The 27,086-nt window shown below is 57.6% G+C and overlaps 7 protein-coding genes across 7 annotated transcripts, besides 3 other annotated features; 6 read left to right on the top strand and 1 right to left on the bottom strand.

Annotated features, from left to right (window-relative positions):
- Positions 1–859: part of a sequence feature (possible transcribed region) that runs on past the window's edge.
- Positions 860–2,511: 1,652 nt separating this feature from the next.
- On the top strand, positions 2,512–9,468 carry CYME_CMD159C (similar to separin; the record flags this gene model as incomplete). The annotated part of the gene is made up of 1 exon (XM_005535448.1): positions 2,512–9,468. One exon carries the CDS (start codon positions 2,512–2,514, stop codon positions 9,466–9,468), a length of 6,957 nt encoding a protein of 2,318 aa, XP_005535505.1.
- On the bottom strand, positions 7,759–8,475 carry CYME_CMD158C (hypothetical protein; the record flags this gene model as incomplete). The annotated part of the gene is made up of 1 exon (XM_005535449.1): positions 7,759–8,475. One exon carries the CDS (start codon positions 8,473–8,475, stop codon positions 7,759–7,761), a length of 717 nt encoding a protein of 238 aa, XP_005535506.1.
- Positions 9,469–10,015: 547 nt separating the features above from the next.
- Positions 10,016–10,993, top strand: CYME_CMD157C (hypothetical protein, conserved; the record flags this gene model as incomplete). The annotated part of the gene is made up of 1 exon (XM_005535447.1): positions 10,016–10,993. The coding sequence occupies one exon, from the start codon at positions 10,016–10,018 to the stop codon at positions 10,991–10,993; it is 978 nt and encodes a 325-aa protein (XP_005535504.1).
- A 1,827-nt stretch (positions 10,994–12,820) lies between these two features.
- On the top strand, positions 12,821–17,110 carry CYME_CMD156C (coatomer protein complex, subunit alpha; the record flags this gene model as incomplete). Its single annotated transcript, XM_005535446.1, has 1 exon — positions 12,821–17,110. The coding sequence occupies one exon, from the start codon at positions 12,821–12,823 to the stop codon at positions 17,108–17,110; it is 4,290 nt and encodes a 1,429-aa protein (XP_005535503.1).
- Positions 17,111–17,947: 837 nt separating this feature from the next.
- Positions 17,948–18,268, top strand: CYME_CMD155C (hypothetical protein; the record flags this gene model as incomplete). Its single annotated transcript, XM_005535445.1, has 1 exon — positions 17,948–18,268. One exon carries the CDS (start codon positions 17,948–17,950, stop codon positions 18,266–18,268), a length of 321 nt encoding a protein of 106 aa, XP_005535502.1.
- A 1,373-nt stretch (positions 18,269–19,641) lies between these two features.
- Positions 19,642–19,998: a sequence feature (possible transcribed region).
- Positions 19,999–20,462: 464 nt separating this feature from the next.
- On the top strand, positions 20,463–24,689 carry CYME_CMD154C (hypothetical protein, conserved; the record flags this gene model as incomplete). The annotated part of the gene is made up of 1 exon (XM_005535444.1): positions 20,463–24,689. The coding sequence occupies one exon, from the start codon at positions 20,463–20,465 to the stop codon at positions 24,687–24,689; it is 4,227 nt and encodes a 1,408-aa protein (XP_005535501.1).
- Positions 21,789–25,736: a sequence feature (possible transcribed region).
- Positions 25,737–26,540: 804 nt separating this feature from the next.
- CYME_CMD152C (probable ubiquitin-conjugating enzyme E2) lies at positions 26,541–26,984 on the top strand (the record flags this gene model as incomplete). The annotated part of the gene is made up of 1 exon (XM_005535443.1): positions 26,541–26,984. One exon carries the CDS (start codon positions 26,541–26,543, stop codon positions 26,982–26,984), a length of 444 nt encoding a protein of 147 aa, XP_005535500.1.
- Positions 26,985–27,086: the final 102 nt, after the last annotated feature.

Here is a 27,086-nt window from a genome sequence, read left to right as displayed (position 1 = left end):
ATGAAGTCATCGCCATGCCAGCTTGTATCTCGGGGTACTGAACAACTCATTGAATTTCAGTAGGGCGTGTTCTGGGGAATCGGTTCAATGCCTCCAGCATCATTTCCAAACGCCCAGAAACGCATACCGATATACCTAGCGGCAACGCGACTTACTCTTACTCGCGATGGACCGCCGCCAAAAAACCCCATTCCGCAGTGTATACTCGACGCAACTGAACGACCACATACATGAGACTGCACACACGTCCAGAGGCACGAAGAAATCCGTCTGGGCTGAAAATGCCTTCCAGGCGGACCCCTGTCCAGTGTTACTCTGAACGCGTGATTCGCGGAACCTTGCCGAACTTCACCAGCAGCGCGGATCCAGCAGGCGCGTGAGCGATGCTTCTATCCATAGGACACATGCACCGTGAAACGACGTGTGTAGATGTATCGCATCGCCTGCATGTCTATGCGCTCTGCCTGCGCGAGCGAGACCCGGCGAATCCAGCGCCAAAGGCAGACTCGCTACCCAACAGGTCTTCGGATCGATCGAGCTGCTGCGCCCGAAGCCAAGAATGGTCCAGTACAGTCGGAACGTACACGCGTCTGCAACAGAGCGCTGATCGCTTCTTTGGAGGCTGGCGGTGCCGATGCATCCGGGTTTTAAAGTCATTCAACTCAATGTTGTTTCGCATCCGCTGGGGTGTATAGCAGGAGGTTGAAATCACGTCGCCATGTACTGTATAGATCGTAGATGAATTGAATTTAAGATAGATTCTGTACTGAGCTGTGCAAGGAGGACTGCATTCCTCCTCCAGGTCAGTTATAACACATTACCCGAATGGCTCAGGAACATTTAAAGAAAGAAGGTGATGCGTTCCGCGCCAAAACCCGATATTCTTAAAACGTGTTTGCGTTCAAGAATAGAAAGCGATCGGTTGATTACCTAATGGAACGCAAATGCGACAATAGGAGTCGACATGGGCGTCACCGGTACCCAGCAGCCTGTTCGTATGGTCCCGTAAAACGCTGGGATATAGTCGCAAAAGAAAGTCCGAGTGCATGCACAGCCATCTTCGACGGAAATCAAAATTATGGCGTTGCAGGCACGTTGCGATCGGTATGAAGCACGGAAACGTCGGTTTGTTTTTCCAGTCAATGAACTTCCCCTCGGACGATCCGATGGTAACCTGTACAGGTATTCGCGGAGCGGGGTGCCTGTTGTATGCACGATCGAACTCGCAGAGAACGATGACATCATTTGTTCGGGCGGCAGCGGATTCATTTGGCCGCCCGAGATTTTGCTCGTAGAGATGGCTCATATAATGGCATCAACCACTGCGTCGAATCATTGAAGACTTTCCCCTGACGTCTGGCGAGGTCCCTTCACTGGCCATCGTGGCATTTCACTACTCCGGTTGCGTTCGAGCTTTTGCCAATTCCATCAGGCTAGAGCTGTTTTGCATTCCTCCGCACTCTACGTGATTCAACCCCATCGAAGGAGAGTTTTCTGTCGTGAAACGTAATCACTGCTCAACTGGGAGAATCGCTGAAGCTTCTGGGGCACGGTGACAAACGGGGGCACGTGTCGTCTTTCCTCTCCATGCCCTTCTTCGTCGGGTAAGGTCCACATCTGAAGGCCATCAAAAAGTGCTTTCATTTGAAGAAATAAGAAATGTGAGAAAAACTTGGGGACATATAAGTCGGGAATCCCGGAGGGCAATCAACACCGGGTTCAACAAAGAAACCAAAATATCCTCTTCTCTCCGACCATTTCGAGAAGAAGAGCAGGTAACGTAGAAGACGGAGAAGAAGGGAGACAGTCGCTTAAACGTGTTTGCCCGAATTGACGATGACAAGCCTGCAGAGGTACAGAAGGTAAGATTTCAAGGAATCCGTGCATTGATGAATTCAACTAGTGGCAACTAACGCATGGAGTTCGTGAACAAAGACTTCAATACCACCATCAGGATCAGACGACATGTGGTGCTGACGACGAGACACGCGGTGCTGAAGCAATCCAGCTTTGTAGGGCAGCCTCTCAGGCTCGAATGGTGCAAAGAGCAACTGAAGCCGGTGGCAGTCGGCCGATCGAAAACGGCTGGGAAGCGTCTCTGAATGTGTATCAGTTTATCCTCTCAAGCCGACACTCTCCGGTGCACGGCATAGTCATCCTTTATCCGAGCTACGACTACACCGGTGCTATAGGCGCTATTGCGGGCGCTCACGCCAGGCACTTGGCGACACATAGAGCATACGAAACGACCAGTGCGTGCGTGAATGTTTTGTCAGAGAAACAATTCTCGTATGATTCTCAAGGCTGAACACATATTAACATATTAGTACTAAACTATATACAAGTACTCCGAGAGCAAACGGCCTGCGCGACGTCAGCCGCAGCCGTTCAAATCGCCAGTGCGAGACGCGGTGCGTGCCAGCCTGCCCGCTGCGACACAACCGCTGCTGGGAGCGCTACTCCAGTACCTGGAGACTCTGGGAGCAGCCGCTGATCAGAAGACGGCATCGTATGAGGAAGCATCGTATGATATGCAGCGAAAAAGGGACACAAACTGAGCAAAACAAACAAGTGCTCAAGTGTTTCGAGTCAAAGTGCCTGTTGGACGATCGCCGACGAAGTAGCTCGCGCACGCGACCGTGCAAGGACTCCACGTGGGCACTCTGCTACCTGAAGACCTTGTCTGAAACTTTAGCTGAACATCATTGCCAACAAGCCGAGACAACACAACAAGTTGGTTGCGTCGCATCTCGAGACCGTACAGAAAACGCTGGAATTCGTTGCGCCTTTCGCCGTCAACGGCTGCAACAACCGCTCCAGCCGGCGGTAACCTGCGCAGACACTCCTGCTGAACTGGAGTTTCTCCTCGAGTTCCTGCAGCAGCTTGCTCGAGCGCTCACACGTCTGCGTGAAGCGCACGCATACGTGTGCTGCGATGCGTGCATGCGATTCTTGTGGTTTGGCGGGATTTTCGCGCTGCGCTGTCTAGATGCGTGCGCTGCATCCGTGCATGCAACGAAGCTGTCACTAGATGCTGTGCACTGGTATACGTGGATATTGGCAGTTCATTTGGTGTTCATCGAGAAACGCTTTTGTAGTATAGCCGAACCTAGAGATGATGCAGCGTTGCAAGCATCAGACGCTATGGGAACACCCAGAGGCGACACTACAATCCATGACGAGGCCGCGACTTCCCGAGTCACTGCGGGAGCAACAGGATCCATGGCAGTGCCGTGGCTGCGTCAGGTCGGGGTTGTTCTGGCGAGTGATGCGCTTGCTGCTCTCGAGTCGGGACTCTCGAACGGGCAGAATTGGAAGCTGCCGGAATGCTTCGAGTTGGAGATGCTCAATGCCACTGCTTCATCGCTTCAGGCCGGGCGGTGGGTGCCCGTTGTACTGTGGGCGCTTGAGCGTTGCGAGGATTTGCCTGGCCAAGGTCATGACGAGAACGACGCCCCAACGGCTTTGCGGATGAACCACGATGTAGACGCTGACACTGATGCGCAGCTAACCGCCCTTGGTTTGAGGATTTTTTTGGCAACGCACGCCTTGGCCCCGGTTTCCGTGGAAGAAATCCACACCATGGCCAGGGATGCAGCAGTTGCTTCGCTGTACATTAGATTCGGCCGATGGCTCGCGGACACCGTCATGTCGAAGCTCACGCGCATCTACGCGGAACTGCAGAACGATGCAGGAACGAGCCCAAGTTCGCACGCTCTGGTTACCACCCGATCGTGTTTCGAAACAATCCGGGATGCACTCCTGTCGAATTTACATCATTGGCAAACGCTCATGCACGACTACTGGAACCGCGAGCCTGCGCTTCTACGCGCCATGCTGTGGATCTCAGCTCGTTTGCATGCGCTTCGTTTCGGGGAACGCACGCGGACACAGGTGCGCTGCCTCGGGCGCCTCGTATGCGAGATCGGTCGCTCAGAGGCATGCGATGAGAACGACCGAAACGCGCTCTTCGGTTGGTTCGTGGAGCAACTGCTTCCATTGGACGGAGCGATGCTGGCGTCATGCGTTCTCGAGGACGAGTGGATGCTTCATTGGCTCCTGGAGGACTGGGCAAACTCGGAATCCGCCAATGCATGCCAACAGCTAGCAAGGCGAATTGAACGCGATGCGCTAGTCCAGCGGCATGACGCCAGCTGCGAGCAGCAACAGCAACAGCACACTGTGCTGCAAGCAACAGAGGTACTCCATCTCTCCGAGTTATTACTACGCGATCCTGCTACATTGCGTGGTGGAACGATTCCAGAGAGGCAGCCTGGCGACTGCTGGCGAGCATTGAAACCACCAAGCACCCTGCGCGTGCTCGTGCGCCGGGCGCATCGTCAGCCGCTCGTGCAGGAATACCTGGTACATGTAGTCGTGCAGGCAGCTTCTCAGGAAAAGATCACAATGGATCCGCGCCTCGCACAGTGGTGTCTAACCCAGTTGCAGCAGAAGCTGAGGGCTGCTGTGTGTCGACTGCGTACGAACGCTGTCGAGGAACACGCTCCAGCGACGCACACTAGCACGCTGAGCTCTGTGGCGGAAAGCATTACCAGCACCACAGACCAGCTTCAGCAACTCACTCAATCAAGTATGCGACAAGCTGCAGACACTTGCGAGCGCGAGCGCCTGCGTGCCTGGGCGGCTGCAGTCCTTCACAACACGGCTGCAGACTTGTATGAACACATTCGCACCGTCTCCGCGAGTGCGACATCAAATGCTGACGCCAACAGCCAGGATGCTTCCGTCCAGAGCGCATACGCGGCCGCAGCGCATTGCTGGCAGCATACGCTGATGCTCAGCTGGCCTCGCGACGCCCCGAGTGCCGGCTCCGACTCTGACCACCATTCGACTTTGCCTGCGCAATGGATCCGCACCGGCCTGCAGCGCCTCGCGTATGCGTTACAGGCGTGGGTCCGTGCCCAGCGCCCCGACAGTGCACGATTGTTGTGGGATGAGTGCAGTCAGTTTCTTTGGAGACTCCATGAATCGAACGCTCCACCAGAAGCATCGCTGCGCGCGACGGCCATCGCACAATCATGCACTGTAGCGCCGCCATCGCCGTTGCCATCGCCACCGCCATGGGAACTCTGCGCTGCCTTATTTCGTCTCGTGCAAGCGGGTTTACGAGGTTGCCCGAAATCGGACGCCGCGCAGCCCTTTTTGGATTCGTTCTCGACCGAGGCCTTGTGCCTGCTGGGAGTCGCCATGGAGCGCGTATGGAGACGCAGCGTTCGCGCCGCCACCACTACAACCACCAACATCAACACCATGAACAGCATGGATGCGCGAGGCGCTTCCAGTCAATTAGACGATACCTATGTCATCTATGAAGCCGTCCGGCGAACAATGGCCCGCAGACTCGGTGCAACAGGCGCCGGTGAGGCTGCCCCGGAACCAGCGTTATCCGCTTCGCCGCTGCCCAGGTGCACATCTGCAGCCGTCGAAACGCTTCATCAACAGCTATGTGTTGCGCGTGCGCTCCTGCCCGGTGCCGTGCTCAGGCGTTGCGTACGAGCACCAACACCAGCAACAACATCACCCGATCTATCCGCTGCAGCACCGTTGGAAACAACGACGCCACCAAGCAGTACCGAAGAAGCCGAATCATATCCAGCTGATACTGACGACGCTTTCACACGGGACCTGGCGGCTCTTTACGATGCTCTGGAACGGATGTTGCAGCACTTGCTTCGATGTCCGGGTTCAAGCGACGACTCCAGCGCCCCAGCGGATAAGCCCACGGACGCAATCGACGAACACTCTACCCAGGCATCCTCTGCAGTAGACGAATCCCCATCGCATGCCGCCAGACACCTCTTTCATCTCGTGCAGAGCTGGCGTCACTCATGGTTACAGGTTCGGTCACCAGCATGTATCGCGCACTGCTGGTTCGTATGGTGGCAGCGCGAGCTCGCCTGGGACGCCTTCGAGGTGGCGGCACGCCTCTTCCAGCTGGCGGATCACACGCTACCCGCTCTGTACTGTTTGGACGCAATGCACCGATGCGCGCGCGGCGATCGATGGCGTCAAGCGCTGTGTGCGGCTCGAGCGATGCTCCTCGCCGAGCAACTAGGCTGGACGCATCAGGTCATGCGGCAGCGACATCGTCTGCGCCAGCTTGTCGAATCGGACATTCTAGAGGCGCCAGCCGCGGCGCATGCAACGCTTTCGACTTGGGGTCAGCGGATGCTAGCCTATACTGCTGCTGCTGCTGCTGCTGCTGCTGCTCCAGATTCAGTGGAGGATGCGGATCGTTTCGAGGCCCCGGTAGCAAGGTCAACGCTCGCAGATGCCAACGCAAGCCTTGCAGATATGCTAGCACTGCATGACTCTGAAATGCGCAGTGCAAAACAGCTCGCATCTAGTCACCTGCTTGTGGAAGCCATCGAGCACGCAAACCGAGCCCTGGGATGTGCGTTGCAGGCGCAGCAACTACTGCTCCCGTGCAAATCGACGCCTTCACCGGCGATACCCGTGCTTGGCGCTGGCACTAGCGTACTCGCTCGTTCCACGGCGGCAATCGTTGGGGATTTGGTCATCGCCACCCAGAGCCGGCCAGTGGAGGCCGCCGAGCTCAGGCCAGTGGACGCAGTCGTAGAGTACCCGACGCGAGCGCTCTGTCGTTCGTTGGATCTCCTCGCTAATCTTAGCATTTGCCTTGGGGCATGGAAAGACGGCCTCTATTACCATGAACGTATTCAAGCATTGTGCGCGGGCCCGCCTGCGCCAGTTCTTCTAGACGCAGCGCGCTCTCGGAGCCTCATGCAGCTCTCCCTGCTGCGGACGCGAGCTGGACAAGCGGAACTCGCGGAGCAGTGTCGACGCCAAGCTGTGGCACTCTGCCGAGCGTGGAATGGATGCATGAACGCGGCGTATTCACTCTGGACGCTACCTTTGGCCGTTCAACAAATTCAGCAGCAAGTTTTTCGACTATACTGGCTACGACGCAATGCGACATCGCCGCGCGATACGACGTTCTATCAGCGATTCCTGGCAGCACTGCAACAGGCCGCAGAACGCGCGCAGCAGCTTGTTGCGCAGCAACTCCACAGCCGAGTGCACTCTGAATCAGATCAAGTCGGCGCACTTCCGTGGGACGCGCTGCTGCAACTCCAGCAGCACCGGGCGCTCCTCGTTTCGACTACAGGTGATCAACACAACAGCACGTCGTCGGCAGCTGCGATGCTCCAGGAGGCTGCCCAGCGATTGCGGGCCCTGTTGGCTGCGTCTACTGCTGGGCAGTGCTTGCCGGCGTATTTGGAGGCGCTGGGTTTGTATTTGGGGCTTGCCAGCAGCCACACCCGATACACGATGGCAAAGCGTCCAGATGCACGACAACTCCACGACCATGTCGCTCACTGTTGGCAGCTGTGCAAAGCGTACCTGCTGCCGCTGCAAAACGGCATGTCCAGGTCGCGTTCCGGTATTCCAGCGCCCGACCTGGGCGGATCGCCCTGGCTGGTAGCGTCCGCAATCTACGCTGAAGTGGCTTTTGCGATGCTTCGCGTCGCTGCTATCGACCGGAACGTGCCTGCGTCGAGGCCGCTTCGTGTGTGCGGTACCGCAACGCTGCTGCGGTCGTTCGCACCGCGATGGCGGCAACGCTGTGCACTGCTCCGGCGTCGGGCGAAAGCCGCAGACGCAAATGCTGAGGCAGATGCGGCGCCAGCGCCGTCCGTCTGGGACACATTGCCGCCCCTGCAGTACTTGGAGCGGCTCGGGCGACTGCTTCCCCTCGGGTGGATGATCATTGCGCTACGGTACGATGCAACGAGCGGCCAGAGCGCCCGCGTCGCTCTGTGGCGCAGTGGCGCGGCACCTGAACCACCCGCGGACCTGGTCGATCAATTGGGCAGCATTTCCCTGCAGCAGCAGCAGCAGCAGCAGCAGCAGCAGCGACAAGATGCCCCACATGACGTGGCAGACGAGTCGCTTTCGTGGACGCCTTGCAATGAGCACGCGGAATGCAGCTGTACCAAGGCCGCACGGGGTTCCGTGCTGCACCTGCACGCCCAGCGGCTGGTACACGACGACCAGCGGCCAGACGCGCAGCAGTTGGCGCGCGAGCTTGCCCAGCTGCTGCAGGCCGGCACGCAAACACATCTTGCCTCGGAGTCGGAGGCGCTCTCGCTTTCCGCTCCGGAGCGACGTGCCTGGTGGGACACCCGCACCCGCCTCGATCAGCAGCTGGGCCGCTGGCTCGACCAGCGTCTCGAGACGCTCCTGTGCGGATTGCCATTGGCGGCTTCGGTGTCGAACGCCGCGTCTGCATCGCAGCTGCAGCAGCTCGATGGTGCCGGTAGCGTGCCAGATGCGACCAGCTCGGATTCCGGTGTCGCTCCGGTTGTGTTGCTGCTCCTGGACGCGGAGCACGACTTGCTGCCGCTCGAGTCGACACCGACGCTGCGCCACGCGGCTGCGATGCGTTTCCCTGCTAGTGCGGCGATCGAGCAAGCCCTGGAGCGCTACCATCACCTGACTCGCAGTGCGGTACCCGGTTGGCAACGTGGAGCTTTCTTGTTGAATCCAGCTGGTGACTTGCGCCGCACCGAGCGTTTCCTGCGGCCTCTCCTAGAGCATCACCCCGGGTTTCGCTTACGGTACGGATGGACCGACCTTGCCGCAACCGCAGCCGCTTCTGCAAATGCTGATAGCGCTGCTGGTGCCGACGACAGCCAGCGCGCCAGCATCACCCAAGCGCTGGCCGCAGTACAGCCCTGTGTTCTGCTCTACTGCGGACACGGGACCGGAGAAGCATACCTACAACCACGCCGCCTAGTGCGTCAAACGACGACCCTGCCCCAGGCTGTGTTTCTCATGGGTTGTCGCAGCGGCCTCCTGGAGCACGCTGAGGCACTCGATGCGCACGGAGCAGCGCTCGACTGGCTCGCCGCAGGTGCCCACGGCGTCGTCGCGCAGCTCTGGGATGTCACCGACGGCGACCTGGATCGACTCACTGTGGCGACGTGGGAGCACTTGTCGGCCGCCACGAGTCCGCAGTGCGTCGGCGCCAAGAGCTCCCCAGTTGATGCTATGGCACCCCGGGGGTCAGACTCGAATGCACAGCCGCCAGCCACAATGCCTGGCAAACCCTGGACAAGTACGAGCTCGGAGGAGCTCTGCCCGCTGGAAGCGACTCGCTCCGAGCCGCACCAGCGCTCGGCAACCACACAGGCGGTGCTATCGTCGTCGATTTCACTGCACGAACGTGAACAAGCGGATGCACAGCGACTCGGTCGAGAACAACCAGTCGAATATCCTCGTCGTCGTCGTCATCATCATCAACACCATCAACGACAAGAACAATTCTACGCTGACTCGGATTGTCGATGCGTCGTCGAAGATGCCCGTTCGACAGCAGCGCCTCTGCTGGTTGCGTCAGCGCTGCAGGCCGGGCGCGCTGCATGTCGCCTGCGCTGGGTGAACGCCGCCGCCTCTGTGGTCTACGGAGCACCGTTCCGGTAACACGACTGCCAGTACTGGTGTTGTCTGTGTCTGTGTCTGTGTCTGGGTGTGCTCGGGTCGCGGTTGTCGCTTACCAACCCTCTAATCTGCGTGCTAGAGTACTTGATCGCTCGAGTGTGTACTCTCCAGGTTCGTGAACCGCAGCGGCCGTGTGACTGCCCGTACACACTGCCAAAAAGGTACGACAACTGGGTACCAGCACCCGGCGCTGTGCTTGGACGGTGCATCGCCACCGAGTTACCTGCTCGTAGAGCAGTGCGAACTGTTGGTGCTCGATCTCTAGTGCAGCGCAAGAGTAAAACGCTGTCCTCCTTAACTGTACGCTCTGGCAAGGGTTGTGGCGTGTTGCCGACACCCGAGCGGCGCACAGACCGGAGCGCTCTGGCGGCAACGCCAAGTGGCTCTGGGCAACAACGAGGCACTTTGGTGCCTGCTCCTGTGCAGACGTCCGTTCTGCCTCGAGTGAGCGTTACGGTCAGTCGGGACAGCGACATCCGAAGCACGATAAGCGTTTCGTCTCGCAGTGCGCATCGGCCGGTACCAGGCGATGGTGTCTGGTGCGCGGAGAACAGCTTGCGGTACGGCAGCCTGGCGTGGCGCTGCGGGTGACACTGGCGTTGAGGTCGGCGTCATCGGTACCCCAGCACGTTGCAAACAGTTCGCGTGCACGCAAGCTGTCGCTGAATTGAGCCTGCAGCCAGCGTTGATCAGCAGACAGGCGCAAGTGACTCGAGCGTTTGCTCTAGGCTGGGCGCTCTGTGCTACTGGTCGCCCGTTGCCACGAACTCGACTCGCTATCTGCTGCAGTGCAGGGCGTTTGGGTCGGCGTGTACGCGCAGCGCACGTCCTCGCTCAACCAGGGACTTGGGTGCTCGCTCAGCGGTCGGTGACGTTGCCAGCTGACGCAGGTGATGCGGTGCGCGTGTCCGGCTTCTGGCAAACGGTACCCACACAAGTCCGTAAGTGCGCAGCTAGGCATCGTCATGTTGTACGACGACGGCTCGAGTGCGCCTGGGTACAGCATCGAGCCGCTATCCAGGTGGATGCACCCCGGGAGCTCGTGTTTGCTCACTATCGTGACCTCGACGCGATGCCGCGTTGGTCGCCCTGGCTTCGCTCTGTGCGAGTCGATGCTCGAGACCCGCAGTTGACGCACTGGACGCTTGCAGCGAAGGGACTGGAGTTCACCTGGCAAGCTCGTATGGTTCGTGTCGAGCCGCCAACAGAGATTGCCTGGGAATCCGTGCGAGGCCTCCGTAATCGTGGACGTGTAGCGTTTCGGGAGCACACGAACAAGTCGTCGCCGTCGTCGTCATCATCATCATCGTTATCATCATCGTCTGTTCCGAGTACGATGCTGGAAATTGAGCTGGCGTTTGAGTTGCCAGCATGGGTAGCGCTCTGGCTCAAGAGTGCGCCCTTGTTGCAGGGTTTCGTCGAACGTACGCTGCTTGCAGATTTGGAAAGGTTTCGTGCGTACGTGCATGAACAGGTAGCACAGGAACGTCGCCTGGAAGCTTCCTGAGTGCTTCATCTTGACGAGACTAGTACGAGACTGCACGTGTAAACAAGTATTGGAATCGATGTGATCATGATCTGCTTCTCTGGATGCCGCTCTGATCGTGATGTGAATCGCCTGTGACACTGGATACACCAGGGGCTCCTGAACGCGCCCCCTTGTGATGTACAGCTAGTCCGCGGATGCGTCGAATGTGTACCAGACTATCAACGACGCCGTATCTGGGGAATCAGTTTCCTGTCTGCGGAATCAGGTCACCAGACAAGCGAGTAAACGTCTTAGCGGGTGTCACCGGCGGACGTACGACACCAGGAGGATCGAGGTAACTGAGCAAGATCGTGGAAGTGTCGGTGGTTGTCGTGGTCGCCGCATTTCGGGTCCATGGAAGAACGTACGATCTCCCTGCTGCCGATAACCATTGCGCACAACCGCAAGTTCCCCGGATCCTATAAACGACACGACACACATATGGACCCGCAAGAACACAGCGCATACGCATGGTGTATGCGGGGAGCACTCTTCGCCCCAGTTGCGAAGATCGCTGGCGTGCGGATACCTGGAGCGCGTACTGCTGAACTGCGGTCATTTGTATGATTCCATGCGAACAGAAGAGACGGAAGGCTCCGGGAGCCCATCCTCTACGAAATGTCGCGCTGCAGCGGAATGCCGTTTCGCCGCCACCCATAAAGATTGGTAGATTTGTTTAACGAACGGAATCAATTGCTTAACATGGTAAGTTCACTGAGCTTTCGGCATGATCTTGTGAAACAGCCCACAAGAGTTGACGTTGAGGTTTTCTTCGTCGTCAATGCAGCTGCTCAAATTGCTCTACACAGGCGTTGCCCGAAACAGAAAGATTGATAACTTGAAGCTTGCATGGTATGAGCTTGCTACAGGCATGGAAAGAACACAGTTGGAGGCTTGTACGCATGCGCTGGATAACGCTATCGTTTATTTTAGGACCCTCTAGGAGAGTAGCGTCGCAAATCATCTTGATCCCGATTCCGTAAAGAATCCTAGCCATCTGACGGTAAAGGAGCTCCTGCAAAGAGTCGACCGAGAATCTCTGAACTACAAATGAATCCGTCCGTCTTTTTTTCTGCACTAGGTTTTTCATGACTTTTCGTCTATGAAAGTTCGAAAAAAATCTTTATACAGGAACACAGCACTCATTTTTGTGCTCCGCGTACATCCGTCACCGCTCAGGTCGGCCAGCTTGCTCCTGATGTGCAGCAAACGCAGCGGTGCGTGCCGTACGCATAGCAATGTTGCCTGTCGATGCCTACTGGTACGTGTTGTTGTCTACTGTTGCGTGTCGATGCCTACTGGTACGTGTTGTTGTCTACTGGTGCGTGCTGATGCCTACTGTTGCGTGTCGATGCGTGTCGATTCCTGCTGGTGCGTGCTAATGCGTGCTAATGCGTGCTAATGCGTGCTAATGCGTGCGAATGCGTGTCGATGCGTGTCCGTTTGGCGGCCGTGCGACGGCGGCAAAAGCCTGATCAGAATCTGCTTTTCTTTTGTTGAATACACAAGCACTTTGAGTCGCCTGCGGAAGCGACTAACCAACAAGAGAGGCAAGAGTAGGGGCTTGAACAAAGTCCTGTTGTTGGGATAAGGCTGGTGAAGGACAGACTTTGCAAGTTTGGGTGATCACGTTGGCCCGAAACAAGAGCTCCTATCGGTCGCGTTGCGGGCCTGGTGTAGACACGGAACGCACTTGCTTGAGCGCCTTGCTGGGACTCTACCGTGCCTTACGTAGTACCAGTTTTTTGGTGCCTGTTGCTCTTGAAGCAGAGGGAAGAAAGTCTTGATCCTGCAAGCGCGTTGACGATGCTTGTTTCGTTTGAGTCCAAGTCGAGCAGGGTAAAAGGCCTGTCTTTTCACCCGAAACGGCCGTGGCTGCTCGCATCGCTGCACTCTGGAGCTATCCAGTTGCTTGATTATCGACTAGCAACGGTTATTGACACTTATCATGAACATGAAGGCCCGGTGCGGGGGATTGCGTTCCATCCGAGTCAGCCGCTGTTCGTTTCTGGAGGCGATGACGCGAAGATCAAAGTTTTCCACTACGGGCTGCGGCGTTGTCTCTTCACGCTGACCGGCCATGCGGACTACATTCGTACGGTACAATTTCATCATGAACTGCCGTGGATCGTATCAGCTTCTGATGACCAGACTGTTCGGGTGTGGAACTGGCAAAATCGCACGTGCTTGGCGGTGCTCAGTGGGCATAATCACTACGTGATGTGCGCAAGTTTTCATCCAGCTGAGGATTTGGTGGTATCTGCGTCGCTTGACCAGACGATTCGAGTGTGGGATATCTCCGGTTTGGGTGGTGGATCTGCGAACGCTGCCCAAGCTATCGCAGCTGTCACGGCTGCAGGTCTCTGGGGATCGAGCGCCAACGCGAATGCTTTGGCACCCGGCCGAGACCAAGGCACCGGCTTCGGTACCGGTAGTGCGCCCTGGTCTGCACTAGCCCCGCAAAGTACGGGTGGAGGAATGGGTGCGCCTAGCATGTCAGGGTTTGGTGGCTCCTCTGGATCTACTTTGGGGTCCGGTGCATATGGTGGCGGCACCGGCGGAATCAGTGGAGTGATCGAGCGCCTCGGTGGCGGGCTCGATGTCGCTGTGAAATTTACGCTCGAAGGCCATACACGCGGCGTGAACTGGGTCAGCTTCCATCCGAGTCTGCCACTCATCGCATCGGGTGCAGATGATCGTACAATCAAACTCTGGCGGTACACGGAATCACGGGCCTGGGAGGTTGACACCCTACGCGGTCACGTGAACAACGTGTCATGCGTGCTGTTCCATCCGCATCTTGATGTGCTCGTCTCGAATTCGGAAGATAAGACGATTCGCGTGTGGGATTTGTCTCGGAGGAGCTGCATAGCGATCTACAGGCGTGAAATGGATCGATTCTGGATTCTGGCAGTGCACCCTCGTCTCAGTGCAATGGCGGCGGGTCATGATTCCGGCTGCATGATTTTCAAACTCCACCGGGAGCGGCCCCCGTTCACAATGCTGGAGAATGGCGTGCTTGTGTACGTGCGGGATCGGTTCGTTCGGGCGCTCGAGCTGGACACAGGTCGAGAGTGGCCCGTTTGTATGGCCCGCGGACGGCAGCCAGCGAATGATACGGGATCATCCTGGCCCGGCATGAGCGGTGAGGGCACCACGGGCTTGTCGGCACTGGGGGGAAGCAACGGTATTTCCGCGCCTGGTGTTCTGTTCGGCCTCAGTACGGGCAACGCGGTGCTGACGCCGCCACCGCGCTCCCTCCAGTACCAGCCTCTGGATCGTGCGCTTTTACTGCAGTACGATGCGGACGGTGGCTTCGCCGAGCTGTATCAGCTGCCACAGCGCATCGAAGAACCGCGTAACGTTTCCGGGGACTCTCCAGATTTGCAGGTTGAACCTCGTCGCGTACCGGCGCTCTCGTCGGTTTTACTAGGACAAGGCCGCTGGCTCACACTCGAGGAAGATGCCTTGCTCCTCCGCGATCTGTCGCAGGGTAGCGAGCGTCGGATACCGCTGCCTGCAACTGGCATTCGATTTATGTTTCCGGCTACGGCAGGTCTTGTGTTGTTTGCGTCCCGCGATCAGGTGCATCTCTGGGACTGGCAGCGGCAGAAACTGCTTGCAACGCTCGACGCACCGCTCATTCGATACGCAGTTTGGTCGGAGGATCGAACGTACCTGGCGTTGCTGGCGAAGCACACGCTCTGGATCGTGAATCGACAAATGGAACGGCTCGCGCTTCTCCATGAGACCATGCGTATCAAGTCCGCAGCCTGGGACGAATCCGGCGTTCTAGTGTATACGACCACGAGTCATCTCAAGTACTGCCTGCCGAACGGTGATGCTGGCATCATCTGTTCTCTGAAAGAACCGCTCTACCTGACGTGGGTACGCGGACCCGCTGTTGCTGCGCTTGATCGCCGGGCGCAGCCGCAAACTTTGGCGATCGATCCCACCGAATACACGTTCAAGCTGTTGCTTTGGCGAAAGCAATATGACCGTGTTCGTCAAGCGCTTGCCGAGTCACGACTTCCCGGCAAGAGCATGATCGGTTACCTCCAGCAAAAGGGATACCTCGATATTGCGTTGTGGTTTACCGAAGAAACACAGACGCGTTTCGTGCTCGCGCTCAGTGCTGGCTATCTGCAGACAGCGCTCGACATGGCGGGCCAGATGGACGATGACGAAGCCTGGTCGAGTTTAGCGGAAAAGGCAATGGAATATGGGCAGGTTCAGCTTGCGGAGCTCTGTTTTCAGCGTCTTCGGAATCTGGAGCGTTTGCTGTTTCTATACGTTCTGACGGGCAACTGGGAGAAGCTGGAACGTCTCTATGACATCGCCGATGCCCAAAAGGATATCCCCGCACAGCTGCAGATCGCGTTGGTCCTCGGCGACCCCGAAAGTCGTGTGCAGACGCTCAAAAAGGCTGGCCTTGATGCCTTAGCTTCCCTACTGAGCGCAACGTACGAACCTGAAGATGCAACGGCAGGGTCATACGTTGCGGGTGTCGAGAAGTTACAGACACCGCTCGCCCCGGTGGACGCCACGCTGGCGCAGGAGAATTGGCCCCTGATGCCAACGTCGGAGTCCGTCGACGCGCATCATGCATCGGAAGGCGTCGCGGCAGGCGCTTTCGACGGTGCTGCGCGGCAGGCGGCGAGCATCGCGCCGGCTAATGACCTCTACGAGGCATCCGTGAGTCAGCATTCGAGCACGGGGTATCTTGCGAGTGACTGGACGGCAGCTGCTGGCCGTTTGGGTGACGCGATGCACACCGGTGACTACACAGAGAGGTCGAACAGCATGACAATGGGCGACGCGGATGCGCATGTCGCAAATGAGGCCGGGTTCCTGGGTTTTGCTGCGAACGCTGCAACGGATGCTGCTGACGGCTGGGCAGATACATTGGACCTGGAACTACCTCCAGACGCAGTGACGTCGCCGAGCAGCTCCCAAGACCGGCATGCGATGGCGGCTGGCGACGCTTTGCATCCGAGTGCTGCATTGGATGCTGCAGCAGCAGCTGCTCCTGCTGCAAGCGTCACCACATCGAGTTTATCACATTCGCTGGCCGATATTCCCGTGGAGCCCGGTCCGTTAACGCAGGAGATTTGGCGTGCCCAGGCCCGGGTACCCGGCGAATGGGTGATTGCGGGAGAGCCTCAGCGGGCGCTGGCACTGCTTGTAGAGCAGATATGTCTGGCGGATCCCGTGGTACTTCATCCGGTTCTGAGGGCGCTTCATGCGGCGGCGTGGCACGCGGTGCCGTCCCCGTCTTGTGCTTCTTTGAGCTTGTCGCGAATCGATCAGACGCCTTGCGTTGCGAGCGCGGATGAGACACCAGCCCCGGCAGCATTCGTGATGATCGATCGACTCGAACAGCAGATGGAGCACATTTTCGGTCTGGTAACACGCGGGGCCTTTGGCGAAGCGGATCGCCTGCTGCTATCACTCCTCTGGGTTATGCCGTTTGCGATTGTTCGGAGCGCTGCGGACGACGCAAAACTTCGCTCGCTGATCAGCACTTGTCGAGAATATCGTCTCGGCATGCGTCTAATGCTGGAACAGAAAACTTGTCGAGCTCGCGGTCTCGACAGCGACGCAGATCGAGCGCGACTCATGCAGCTGTCTGCACTATTCACGCACTGCAACCTGGAACCGCCGCATTTGCTGTTGGCGCTTCGTGCGGCCATGAAGCTCGCCTACGAGTTGCAGTTTGATGCACTTGCTGTGCGCTTTGCGCAACGTGTGCTAGAGACGGAACCAGCGCCGGAACTTGTCGCTGCCGCGAACAAAGTGATCGCCTTAGCGGAACGTCGACGGCGAAGCGAACAACGCTCCAGTACCTCGAAACAAGAAGCAGTGTCACGTGTGCTACCGCTTGACATGTACGATGAGCAGCGCATCTTTGCCATCGATGCGGAGCTGCTGGTACCCATACACGATCGCGGAGCAGTGCGATCGTGCCCGTATTGTACGGCAACATACACCTCGGCAACGCGTTGTGTCGTCTGCCAACTATCGAGCCTGGATGCCTCGCAGCGTACGGCATCGGGTTTGATTTTTTGGACACAAGGCGTGACGTCCAGTACTTGAAGTTTATATGGAAGCGGGTGCTAGCGGATGCGGCAACGCGTAGAACGACAACAACGATGATGATAACGATAACAGCGGCAGCGGCGATGCTGTAGTGCGTATGGTTGTCGTGTCATGTGTGGGTGGCAATTCTCTAAACACGTTCGTGGACATCAAACGCCTTCATGTGTCGTGCACGATGCCGAAGAAAAACCTTGTGGTGTAGCAGGTGACCTGCTCGGCAGTTGGCGTCGCGTTCGCCAAGCAGTGCGCTTCATGAGTGTACTCAGCGTTTCGAGTACGGAGTCCAAGTCGGTGCACTGTTCGACTTGCTCGCACGCTGACCCCAGAGTCGTACCTATGTGGCACGAGTGGCACCTTTTGGTGTCGTTCGCGGTCGTCGCCAGGCAACTGGTCATGATAGAGCGATAGCGCCCTGTGTGTGTACCTGTGAAAGCAGGACGCACACAAGTCGGCTTCAAGAGCGTCTCTTCAGTACCAACAGACTGAGGTGCTGACTCGGTGCTCAGAGCGGCCCTCAGAGCGTTTCGTAGTGCTAAAGCGCAACGACCGTGCGTGCGACCTCTGCAGCCTCAACAGTGACGGAAATTGAAACACATCAGGTTTCTACAGTCCGGACGCTTGTATGCTGTGCAAGACTCTGGTACGTAAGTTGCGTTTCTCTCAGAGTCTCGAGCTGAGTTTCTGTTAGCGCGGAGTGCTGGACTCGTGGACCCGCTTTCGCACCTGCTGCTGTGTGTTGAAGAACGGCGCTAGCACTCGGACAGGTAGTCGTGTGGCACCGCCTTGTATGCAGCATACGAGTTCTATGCGATACGGTGTCAAGTGTATGCGTTCATGGGCGCAACTGGCGGCCAGGCGTCTGCGGAGGACACCAGGTTTTCGCTTCGATCACTGGAACCGTTTGGGCAACCGACGCGTCTGGTCAACAAGATGCACCCTGCCCTGAAACACAATCGGCGGTTTTCGGAGGGTTTATATGGTGAAAAGCGTAAGCGTCAGCAGGTGCCCGCGGAGACGAAAGTAAAGCGGCTTTACCGGTCACTTTCGCGTGCCACCAGTGCCTGTCTGAGACTCGCCCTGGGCATGGCGGTTCAAAGCAGCATCCGTCCAGGCGCGGAGCTTCCTGCAGACGCCGTACAACGACGGAACGGATAAGGATAGCTGTTCCGAGCGTCACCTGGAGGCGTCGGTTCCAGCATACTCCGCAAGCAATACAGCTGCCGTCACAGCGAGACGCGCTGAAGGAACTCGATGACCGGGGCAAAGTTCGGGTGATGGGTCTGCTCACCGTTGTGGTTACCGAAGAAACAGGGTTGCGGGCGCTACGCACAACCTGCGCAGCAGCCCTGACCTGACGACATCCATGTGAGGATGACTTCGAACGGTTACGCTTGGGTAACTTAGACGTGTATCCACAAGTTTGCGTATCCTTGCTCTGTTATGAACCGAAGCAACTCGGGAATTTCTGCGACTGCTTCCTTTTCCTCCATTGTATCTCGAGCTTGAAATGCAGAGGTCTCTCATGTTTTTTGAGCTCCGTTGTCATCCGTCTAGGCTACAGATGGCACCGTTCAAGTCCCGAAATCGTCGTTCTCGGCTATCAGAGATGCATTGAATGCACGAGCAAAAGTTGGGGTCTACGCTCCGCTTTCCGTTTTTCATCCTCTTGATGTACAGCCTCGGTGCGTCGCTCGCAGCGGTAACTCTTGGCTGTTGCCAGGGATTCCCAGCTGTCCACTGGACTTGCTGGTTCTCCTCCTCGTCCGCGGGCTGCACTGTACCACGTGACCGCTTGCTGCATAGCTCGCTGTCTGCCCTGGATGGGTACCGCAGGCGCCACTCGATGCCGTTCTCTGCGTCCGCGCCCAGCGCAGCAGCCAGCAATTGTGGTGTTGTTCTGGGCGATCCTATGGTCAAGTTCCATGTCCGAAGCACATACAAGGCCACGCTGTCCCCACATATGGAGGAGTTGTGGAACGCGGTCTTGCCCTTGATGAAAAGAGACCCCGGAAGCAAATACAGCCCCGTGGACAAGCCGAGAAATGCCGACCTGTTTACGCTGCCTTGGTGCGACGCGGTGGTGACGCACTCGTCATTGGAAGCGATCGCTGCAGGAATAACGCAGGTCCGAGTCCGACGCCCTTTTTTACGCCTACAGAACTGACATTAGCATCTAGGAGCGTACTCACGAACAAGGATCAAGCTGATATAGAATCTCGTTTCACCATTGGCCATAAAAAGACGAGGATTTAAGTCTCGAAAGGAATCGGTTACTTGACGTATACGGTGAATTTTTCAGTAAAAGCTTTTGAACGAATCCTTCGGGATACCTATCGAGATATTTTTCCTCATAGGTACATTTGAACGAATCCTTGCACCCACGACTTGTCTTGAAATGGAACGATCGAAAACTTCCAGCAGGCATGTTGAGCGCGTGCTCCACACAGGAAAGGTGAAGCGCGAGACCAAGAAGAAAAAAACGTATGCACCTGTGAAAAATATCGCTTATTTTCCGATCCCTTCTTCGAAGACTTTACAACTCATCTTGATTCTGGTGACCTAACCTAGTCCTGTGACGTCACTCCGTTGCACAGACTCTGAGAATACCTCCGGGAATCCTAAATCGACCCATGTATCCGTGAGCCCTGATACCTGCACTTGCACTGTCGCGATTGTTCGTAGGATAACCTTCGGAAAATAATCTCAAAACATGAACATAGCCTGAACGTCGATGTCCCAGGCTCATCTCAAACAGTGTAGAAACGCGCAAAACGCTTTCCCAGCACGCCCATACCATCATCGTTCCGCTCATGCTCGCACGACCGACATGAACACCGCACCCACAGGCGCACCGATACTACCCCGCTGCGATATCGCGGCTGCACAAGTTTCGCGCAGGCGCGCGAACGCATCCGCTGTGCGGGCGCAGTGCGCGCTCCAGCGCAACGCGGTGTCGATGGCGATCGTCGCCGAGGCGTCATCATCATCATCGTCATCAGCGGCGGCGGCGGCGTCCCGCCCACCACCGTTGCGTTCAAAGGCGTTACGCCATCGAGGGGCACCAGCGTGCCGTATCGCCATGGCGATCTGCAGCGCGCCGCCGCCGTGCAGCACCCAGGCGTTGCACGCATAACGGTAACGCGCAGCGATGCACGCAGTTCCGGTGGCGATCGATGCTTTGTTTTGTTTGGATGCGTGTATGCGTGTATGCGTGTATGCGTGTTGACCTTCAGTGCTGTCCACGGACTGGTGCTTGACACATCACCAAGGCGCTTACCGCAAAATCGCTCTTCTTAAACGTTTACAGATAAAAGTCAAACGAGCTGCTTTCACGACGACGCTTGGTATAATGGCTCCGTGTTCTGGAGGTTCCGTGGAACCGAACGACCGGAGCGTTCGGGACGCGGCTCCAGCATCAGTGGCGTCTGCTCTGGTGCAGTCCGAGGGACAAGTGCGAGTCGACGCAGAGCTGCAGCGACAATTGGGAACAGAGAAGCGCTCGCCGCAACCCCCGACGCCAGTGCGTGCTGTGGTTGATAAGGTATCCAAGATTCTTTCGTTTTGTGAGTGCTTGTACGATTTTGAGCTCCAGGTTAAAACGTTCAGCACGCTCGGCAGCTGGGCGGCGTTCCGTGAGCACCTCTGCGAGCAGCCGGACATTCTCTATGTGCCTGTTGATGAAGTTGATCGTGAAACGGCGACCGATGCTCTTCCCGTGTTCTTGATTGAGTACGTTTTTGATGCAACGTTGGCGTACTGGCGCCAGCGGGAAACAGGCACCGCGCCAGGGGCGACTGCCGGCCAGACGTCGCCGGCTGCAGGCATGACGCGGGCGTTCTGGACGTTCTGGGCAGATACCCTAGAACTCATCGCACGTCAGACGCAACGAAGCATGCCGGTAGCAGTCGTGAAATGTCTCCTGCGCTGGATACCAGCGATCGTACGCGCTTTCGGCCAGGCTGACGAGCCACGAGACCCTCGTTGCGGTGTTGCGTTGCGATGTGCATTGCAGAGTCTGGGGCGTTTGCTTTCTCATGCGTTATGCCGAGTACCAAATGGCGAAGTCGCTCGACAGGTCTGCACCGCCATTGCTAAGGTCGTCGTGCGCATGCTCTGGCCCAGCCAACAAGAGACCGCTCAGGCTGCGCTCGAATGGGCGCTTGACCGCCTCCATGCGCTTCTGGACGGAGTGGACACCGCCGTTGTAGCACATTCCGCCGCACCGGAATCGATCATGGTGCTGGTGCGAGAACTGCAGCGACGTCTGGGGTCCGCTATTGAAACGATGAACGCGCGCTTCGCCGTTCCCGATCAGAAGATAGCGCTGCCTGGAATCCTTGCGACGATGGAACGTGCGCTGCATCTGGTACATGACCTGGAGAAGCGTCTCGCTGCGCATGTTCAGGAGCCTGCAGCGGCAACCGATCACAGTAGCGAAGCACTAGACGCTGAACGCAACTGCAGCACTGAAAGACGCCGCGCACTGCGCAGAGCAAGTCACGCTGTCGGTGCGTCTGACGCTGGCAATGGTGCTGGCGTCCAAAGTGCTGCTGCTGCTGCTGCTACGGTGGATGCAATGGAAGCGATAGAGACGACGGTGGTGGTGGCGGCGGCGGCACAACAGCAGTCAGAATGCCGCCTCAAGGACACCATGGATTCCACGGCAACCACAGAGGTCGTTTTATGGTCGCAGCTGGAGAACGCTGTGCAAGTACTGCACATCAAACCGGCGGCCGACTGGGAAAAACGTGTCGAAGCCCTCGTCTTCATTGAAGAACGGGCACAGCGATTGTCGCGTGCCGACCTTGCCGAATTCCTGCGCCAGTCGAGTCTGCGCTACGCCCTCGTGGAACAGATCCAGGACCTGCGCTCCCAGGTCGTGCGCCATGCCTGTGCAACATCAGCCACGCTAGCACGCGCGCTGGGCGACGCCTTCGCTGACACGCTCGGCTTGGTGCTGGTACCTTCGCTTCTTCGTGCCTCCATCGTTACCATTGCCGTGATTGCGGATAGTGCGCGGCAGGCCTTGCGCTGCATCGTGGAACACGCACGACTCGGACGTTCAGTAATCTTTCTGTTCCAGGGTCTGCAGGACCAGAAAAGCGCCACAAGCCTCCGCGAAATCACAGCCGAGTTGCTATACGTCGCGTTGGCGAGACAACCTGCCTTTGACATCGAGCGTCATGCGGAAGAATGGCGCCGAGCGCTGCGTACGGGCCTTGAAGACGCCTCCGCTTGTGTGCGTGCTCGCATGCGCCACGCTTTTTGGCGTTACGTCGCTTTCCTGTGCTGGCAAGCCTTGCGCGCATCGGCTCGATCTGACGCGCACAGTTCACGCTACCGAGGCGCAAGTGGAATGCCTCGACTCGTTGCGTTCGTGAACCAGTCGCTGGAACGGGATGTTCTGCAAGCGCTTCGTCAGTGCACGCGGCGCACGCTGATGGAACATTGTCCCCGGGAGAACAGTGAGTCCATTGCGCTGCGTTCGCCGTCGAGAGCAGCGTCGGGCGACGAGCATCAGCACGCGCTCTTTTCCGAACTTTATGCCGCCGTGTGCGAATCTCTCTCGCATCCGGAGCAAACAACACAGAGACACGTGATGAACAAGGAGAACCAGAGTCCATTTGAAGCGGCAGCTACCCGAAAGTCGGCGCATGGCGCGAGTCTTGGAAGCTGTGCGCAGTCAGACGACTGGTCTGGCGTGGGTCGGGTGCCCACGCGCGCCCTCGGTGGAGCGCTCCGAGTTGGTGTGGGCAGGGAGTCAGCAGATGAAAACGTTGATCGGGTGCGACGACACGCGCGTCTGCTGAGCGGGCATCCACCTGCAGCCACATCGCCAGAGCGGCCTTGCGAGCAGGCCTGGGTCCCGAGTCGCGAGTACCAACGAGCAGGCCGAGCGCCAGCAGCAGCAGCAGCAGCAGCAGAGCCTATGCTACCACTTGCCGCAAAATGGCGTCCAGCAAGGCGCACGGTGGCGGCTCAGTCGCCACTTGGCGAGCCAGCGCTGGCTCCGGTGTGTCAGCGAGAGCATGACAACGACGACAACGATGACGCGGACGAGTACGCAGTGCCAGCGGCCGAGGCTATGGCCCAGGACGGAGATGGCTGCTGTCGAGGAACGGCGCTGCAGCTGCTGGTAACCAGAATTGAGGATGCCGGTGCCGACTGGCGCAGACGCCTAGACGCGCTCATTGCGCTGGAGGAGGAGTTTTGTCGCCAGCGCAGCGCATCAGCAGCAGCATCGGCAGCAGCGGCAGCAGCAGCAACGCCAGGTCAAGCGACATGCGATACCGTGCCTTTCGAGCTCATCCAGGAGCTGATTGCCTGTCTGCATCGCTGTCTCGCTGAGAAGCAGCACAGCGTGCTCCAACAGACGGAGCGGGTGCTGCTAGCAATCCTGGCTCTTGTTCCAGACATGCTCGCCGCCACGGATCTGGAACAGGCACTCCACGCGTACCCGCTACTGGGCAGGCTGTTGAATCAGTGGCCGCGTACCCAGCCTATTCTGGTTGCTTTCATACCACGCCTGGCGCTGGACGCAGGCTTGCGGCTCTTTTTGCGACATTGCTCGATGGAGCCGTTGCGTAATGCTGCGGAGAATGCGCATCCACGTCTCGCTGAGCGTACATTGCTGTTTCTGGATGCCTGCTTCCGAGCGACGGAGCCCGAGCTGGTCGCATGGCAACGCGCTCTGCTCGGTTGCAATGCACCAACTGGACGAGACGCTCTTTCAGCGCTCGTGGCGCGTCTTCACGTTCTGCACGATCGGACGCAGATCAAACAGCCTCTGGTGCGCCGTGCTGCTGCTCAGTTGTTGGAGACGCTTCGCAGTCGCGCAGATCCGATTCTGTGGGCGCCGCTGGTGAAGACAGCAACGACAACGACAACGACACCGACACCGTGTAGCCCAGAGACGATGCTCGATTCAAACAATGCCGCACATTTACCCAGGAGCCCGGCAATCGCGAATCGGCATCGACTGCATTGTCAGCTTGCGCTGGCGTCCACGGATGCCGTGTCGCCTGTGCGACTGAGGTCGCCAGCACCTCGCCAGCGGTCTCCCGCGCGAACGCAACTGCAGCTGTTGAACCCGGAGAGCTTGGAAGCGTTGCGCCAAGTACGCGTCTCCTGGCGGAATCGCGCAGCTCCTACAGCTCCAGCTACAGCTACAGCAACTGGTGCCGGTGGAGTCGGCCATCACGAGGCCTGCGCGCAGGCGCACCTGCTGCTCGACTGCGCCGCCCAGCGGGCAAACGATCTGGCCTGGCAGGAGTCGGCGTTGCGTACCGCCATTGAACTGGTGCGGCATATTGGCGCAGCACTGCTGGCCACTGTACCAGATCCGGGCGATGCTGTGGCTGCGGATGCGGACGCTGTGCTCCGAGCGCTGCTATGCTGGGCCCTAACAACTCGCGAACAGGCCAAGCCTGGGTCGCTGCTCAGGGTGTCTGCAAACCGTCTCGCTCGAGCGATACAAGTGACCTTTCAATCGGCTGGACGGTCGCTGGTGGAGCCGTGCGAGGCGCCCACGTCAGCGGCAACGTCCACCAATTCACCGAGCGACGTGCACAGGTGACACCGTTGACACGCAGCGGCATTCGACGTCCCTACGACGACGACTTGTGCAGCGTCAAACAGCAATGGCAAGCACGCGGCAAACGCTCGCGTACTTGCTTTCATTCCAATCGATCGACTGACGAGCACGCTATCCAGATGCATCAACTCATGATGCCAGCCTATGACCGCAGATAGGTCCCAGTTGGCAGCCAGGGTGTGCTGGCAGCGTCTCCGCAGCGCTGCATCCGCTGTACTTGCGCGTGTGCTAGCCGCACGACTCTATACACGAGGCTCTTCGCGAAAGCCGGTAGCGCGTTGTGCGCGCTCGCACTTTGTATGCGCCAGAGCTTGTGTCTCTATGTCTATGCGTCGCAACGGATGTGGTCCATACGCTTACACGCATAGCGTCTAGGGCACGCGCGGAACGCTCCATAAAGCTTCCAGCACCAGCACCAGCACCAGCACCAACAATTGCCGTCAAGATGTGCAACGCAACGCATCGGGTATGTCGCACGCGTCGTTGTCCAGGCTCCTCCGCCTCCGCGGTACAACAGCGTGACCCCGCGTCGCGCCGCTGCCCAAGGTACCGAGCAACTGGAGACGATGCCGCCGTCATCGCCACCACTGCTCTTGCATAGCTGCTTGCACGTTCCTGGGCGCTGCTGCAGTCGCCAGTATGCCCCAGCGCTAGAGTGAGCGCGCACCCACCAACTGGTGATCACCAAGTCACACACACACACACACACAGTGTAACTAGACGCTACCCGAATTGTGTAGTTCCGTTTTAGCTAGTTGCATACAGTAGGTGCAACACGCATACACACGAGCGTAGACACATACCTGTCCGTCTTCAAGGAGCAGCACATGTTCTTTTCCTGGTAACGAGACAGAATCAAAGAAACCTATCAAAAAGCTCCATAGCGCTCAAGAGAAAGAGGTTACAAGTCCACGACACCCATGTCCGTCCTCATGCATGGAATTTGGTGACCTTCAACACCTATGCACGCATACACGCATACACGCATACATGCATACACGCACACACGCATACACGCACACTGCTTCTCCGCGCAAACGCAATACATGACGCAGCGCACCGGCCCTGGAACACTGGGACACGTATGCGCACGTTTACGGCACCTGCGCGCTTACACGCATGAGCGTCACGCGATCATCTCAGAAAATCTAGAGGGCACGCTTCCTATCCCTTCTATTCTCCCATTCCTTCTAGACCTCTTATTCTTCCGATATGCCTCTTATATCCTCCCCCATTCTATAGATCCATTCCGATATCCCTCCAGTATCCTTCCCAGTGGATCTGTATTCTATAGATCCATTCCGATATCCCTCCAGTATCCTTCCCAGTGGATCTGTATTCTATAGATCCATTCCGATATCCCTCCAGTATCCTTCCCAGTGGATCTGTATTCTATAGATCCATTCCGATATCCCTCCAGTATCCTTTCCATTGGATCTGCATTCTATAGATCCATTCCTGTATTCCTCCAGTATCCTTCCCAGTGGATCTGTATTCTATAGATCCATTCCGATATCCCTCCTGTATCCTTCCCATTGGATCTGCATTCTATAGATCTATTCCTGTATCCCTCCAGTATCCTTTCCATTGGATATGTATTCTATAGATCCATTCCTGTATCCCTAAGAAAGGCCCCCTGTTGTTGATGCAGGGCGCATCGAGCGCACGCGCGCTGAACATCCATCGCTGCGCCCCGACGCGCAGCGCGCAGACGCGTCACTCGTGTCGACGTGCGTCCGTCGTACGTTTTGTTTCGCTCGACTCGCTTCGAGGCGTTCGTTGCGTGTCTGTTGTGCGGTTGCAAACGTCGGTTGCTGTGTTTGTTGCACAGATATGGCGCTCAAGCGCATATCCAAAGAACTTGTAGACCTGGGAAAGGACCCACCGGCAAACTGCTCCGCTGGTCCCGTTGGTGACGATTTGTTTCACTGGCAGGCAACGATTATCGGGCCGCCAGACTCTCCCTACGCTGGTGGCGTCTACTTCCTCAACATTCACTTTCCGACGGACTATCCGTTTAAACCACCAAAGGTGCAGTTTACGACGAAAATTTATCACCCGAACATCAACTCGAACGGTTCGATATGTTTGGATATTTTGCGGGAACAGTGGTCACCGGCGTTGACCATCTCGAAAGTGCTGCTCTCTATCTGCTCGTTATTGACGGACCCGAATCCCGACGATCCTCTGGTCCCGGATATCGCACACAAGTACAAGACGAACCGGGCAAAGTACGAGGAAGAGGCACGAGAATGGACACGGCGCTACGCGATGTGAAAAGCAGAAACGGTACGACGCGGTGCACGCTTCTTCAGCGATGAACGCTGATGCTGTTGGGGTATTGGCCGCGGTCGCAACGTTACGGCAACGACGAGGACG

The sequence above is a fragment of the Cyanidioschyzon merolae genome, chromosome 4 (assembly GCF_000091205.1).
Source record: "Cyanidioschyzon merolae strain 10D DNA, chromosome 4, complete genome".
Taxonomy (NCBI): domain Eukaryota; phylum Rhodophyta; class Bangiophyceae; order Cyanidiales; family Cyanidiaceae; genus Cyanidioschyzon; species Cyanidioschyzon merolae.
This window is presented reverse-complemented; position numbering and strand designations above follow the sequence as displayed.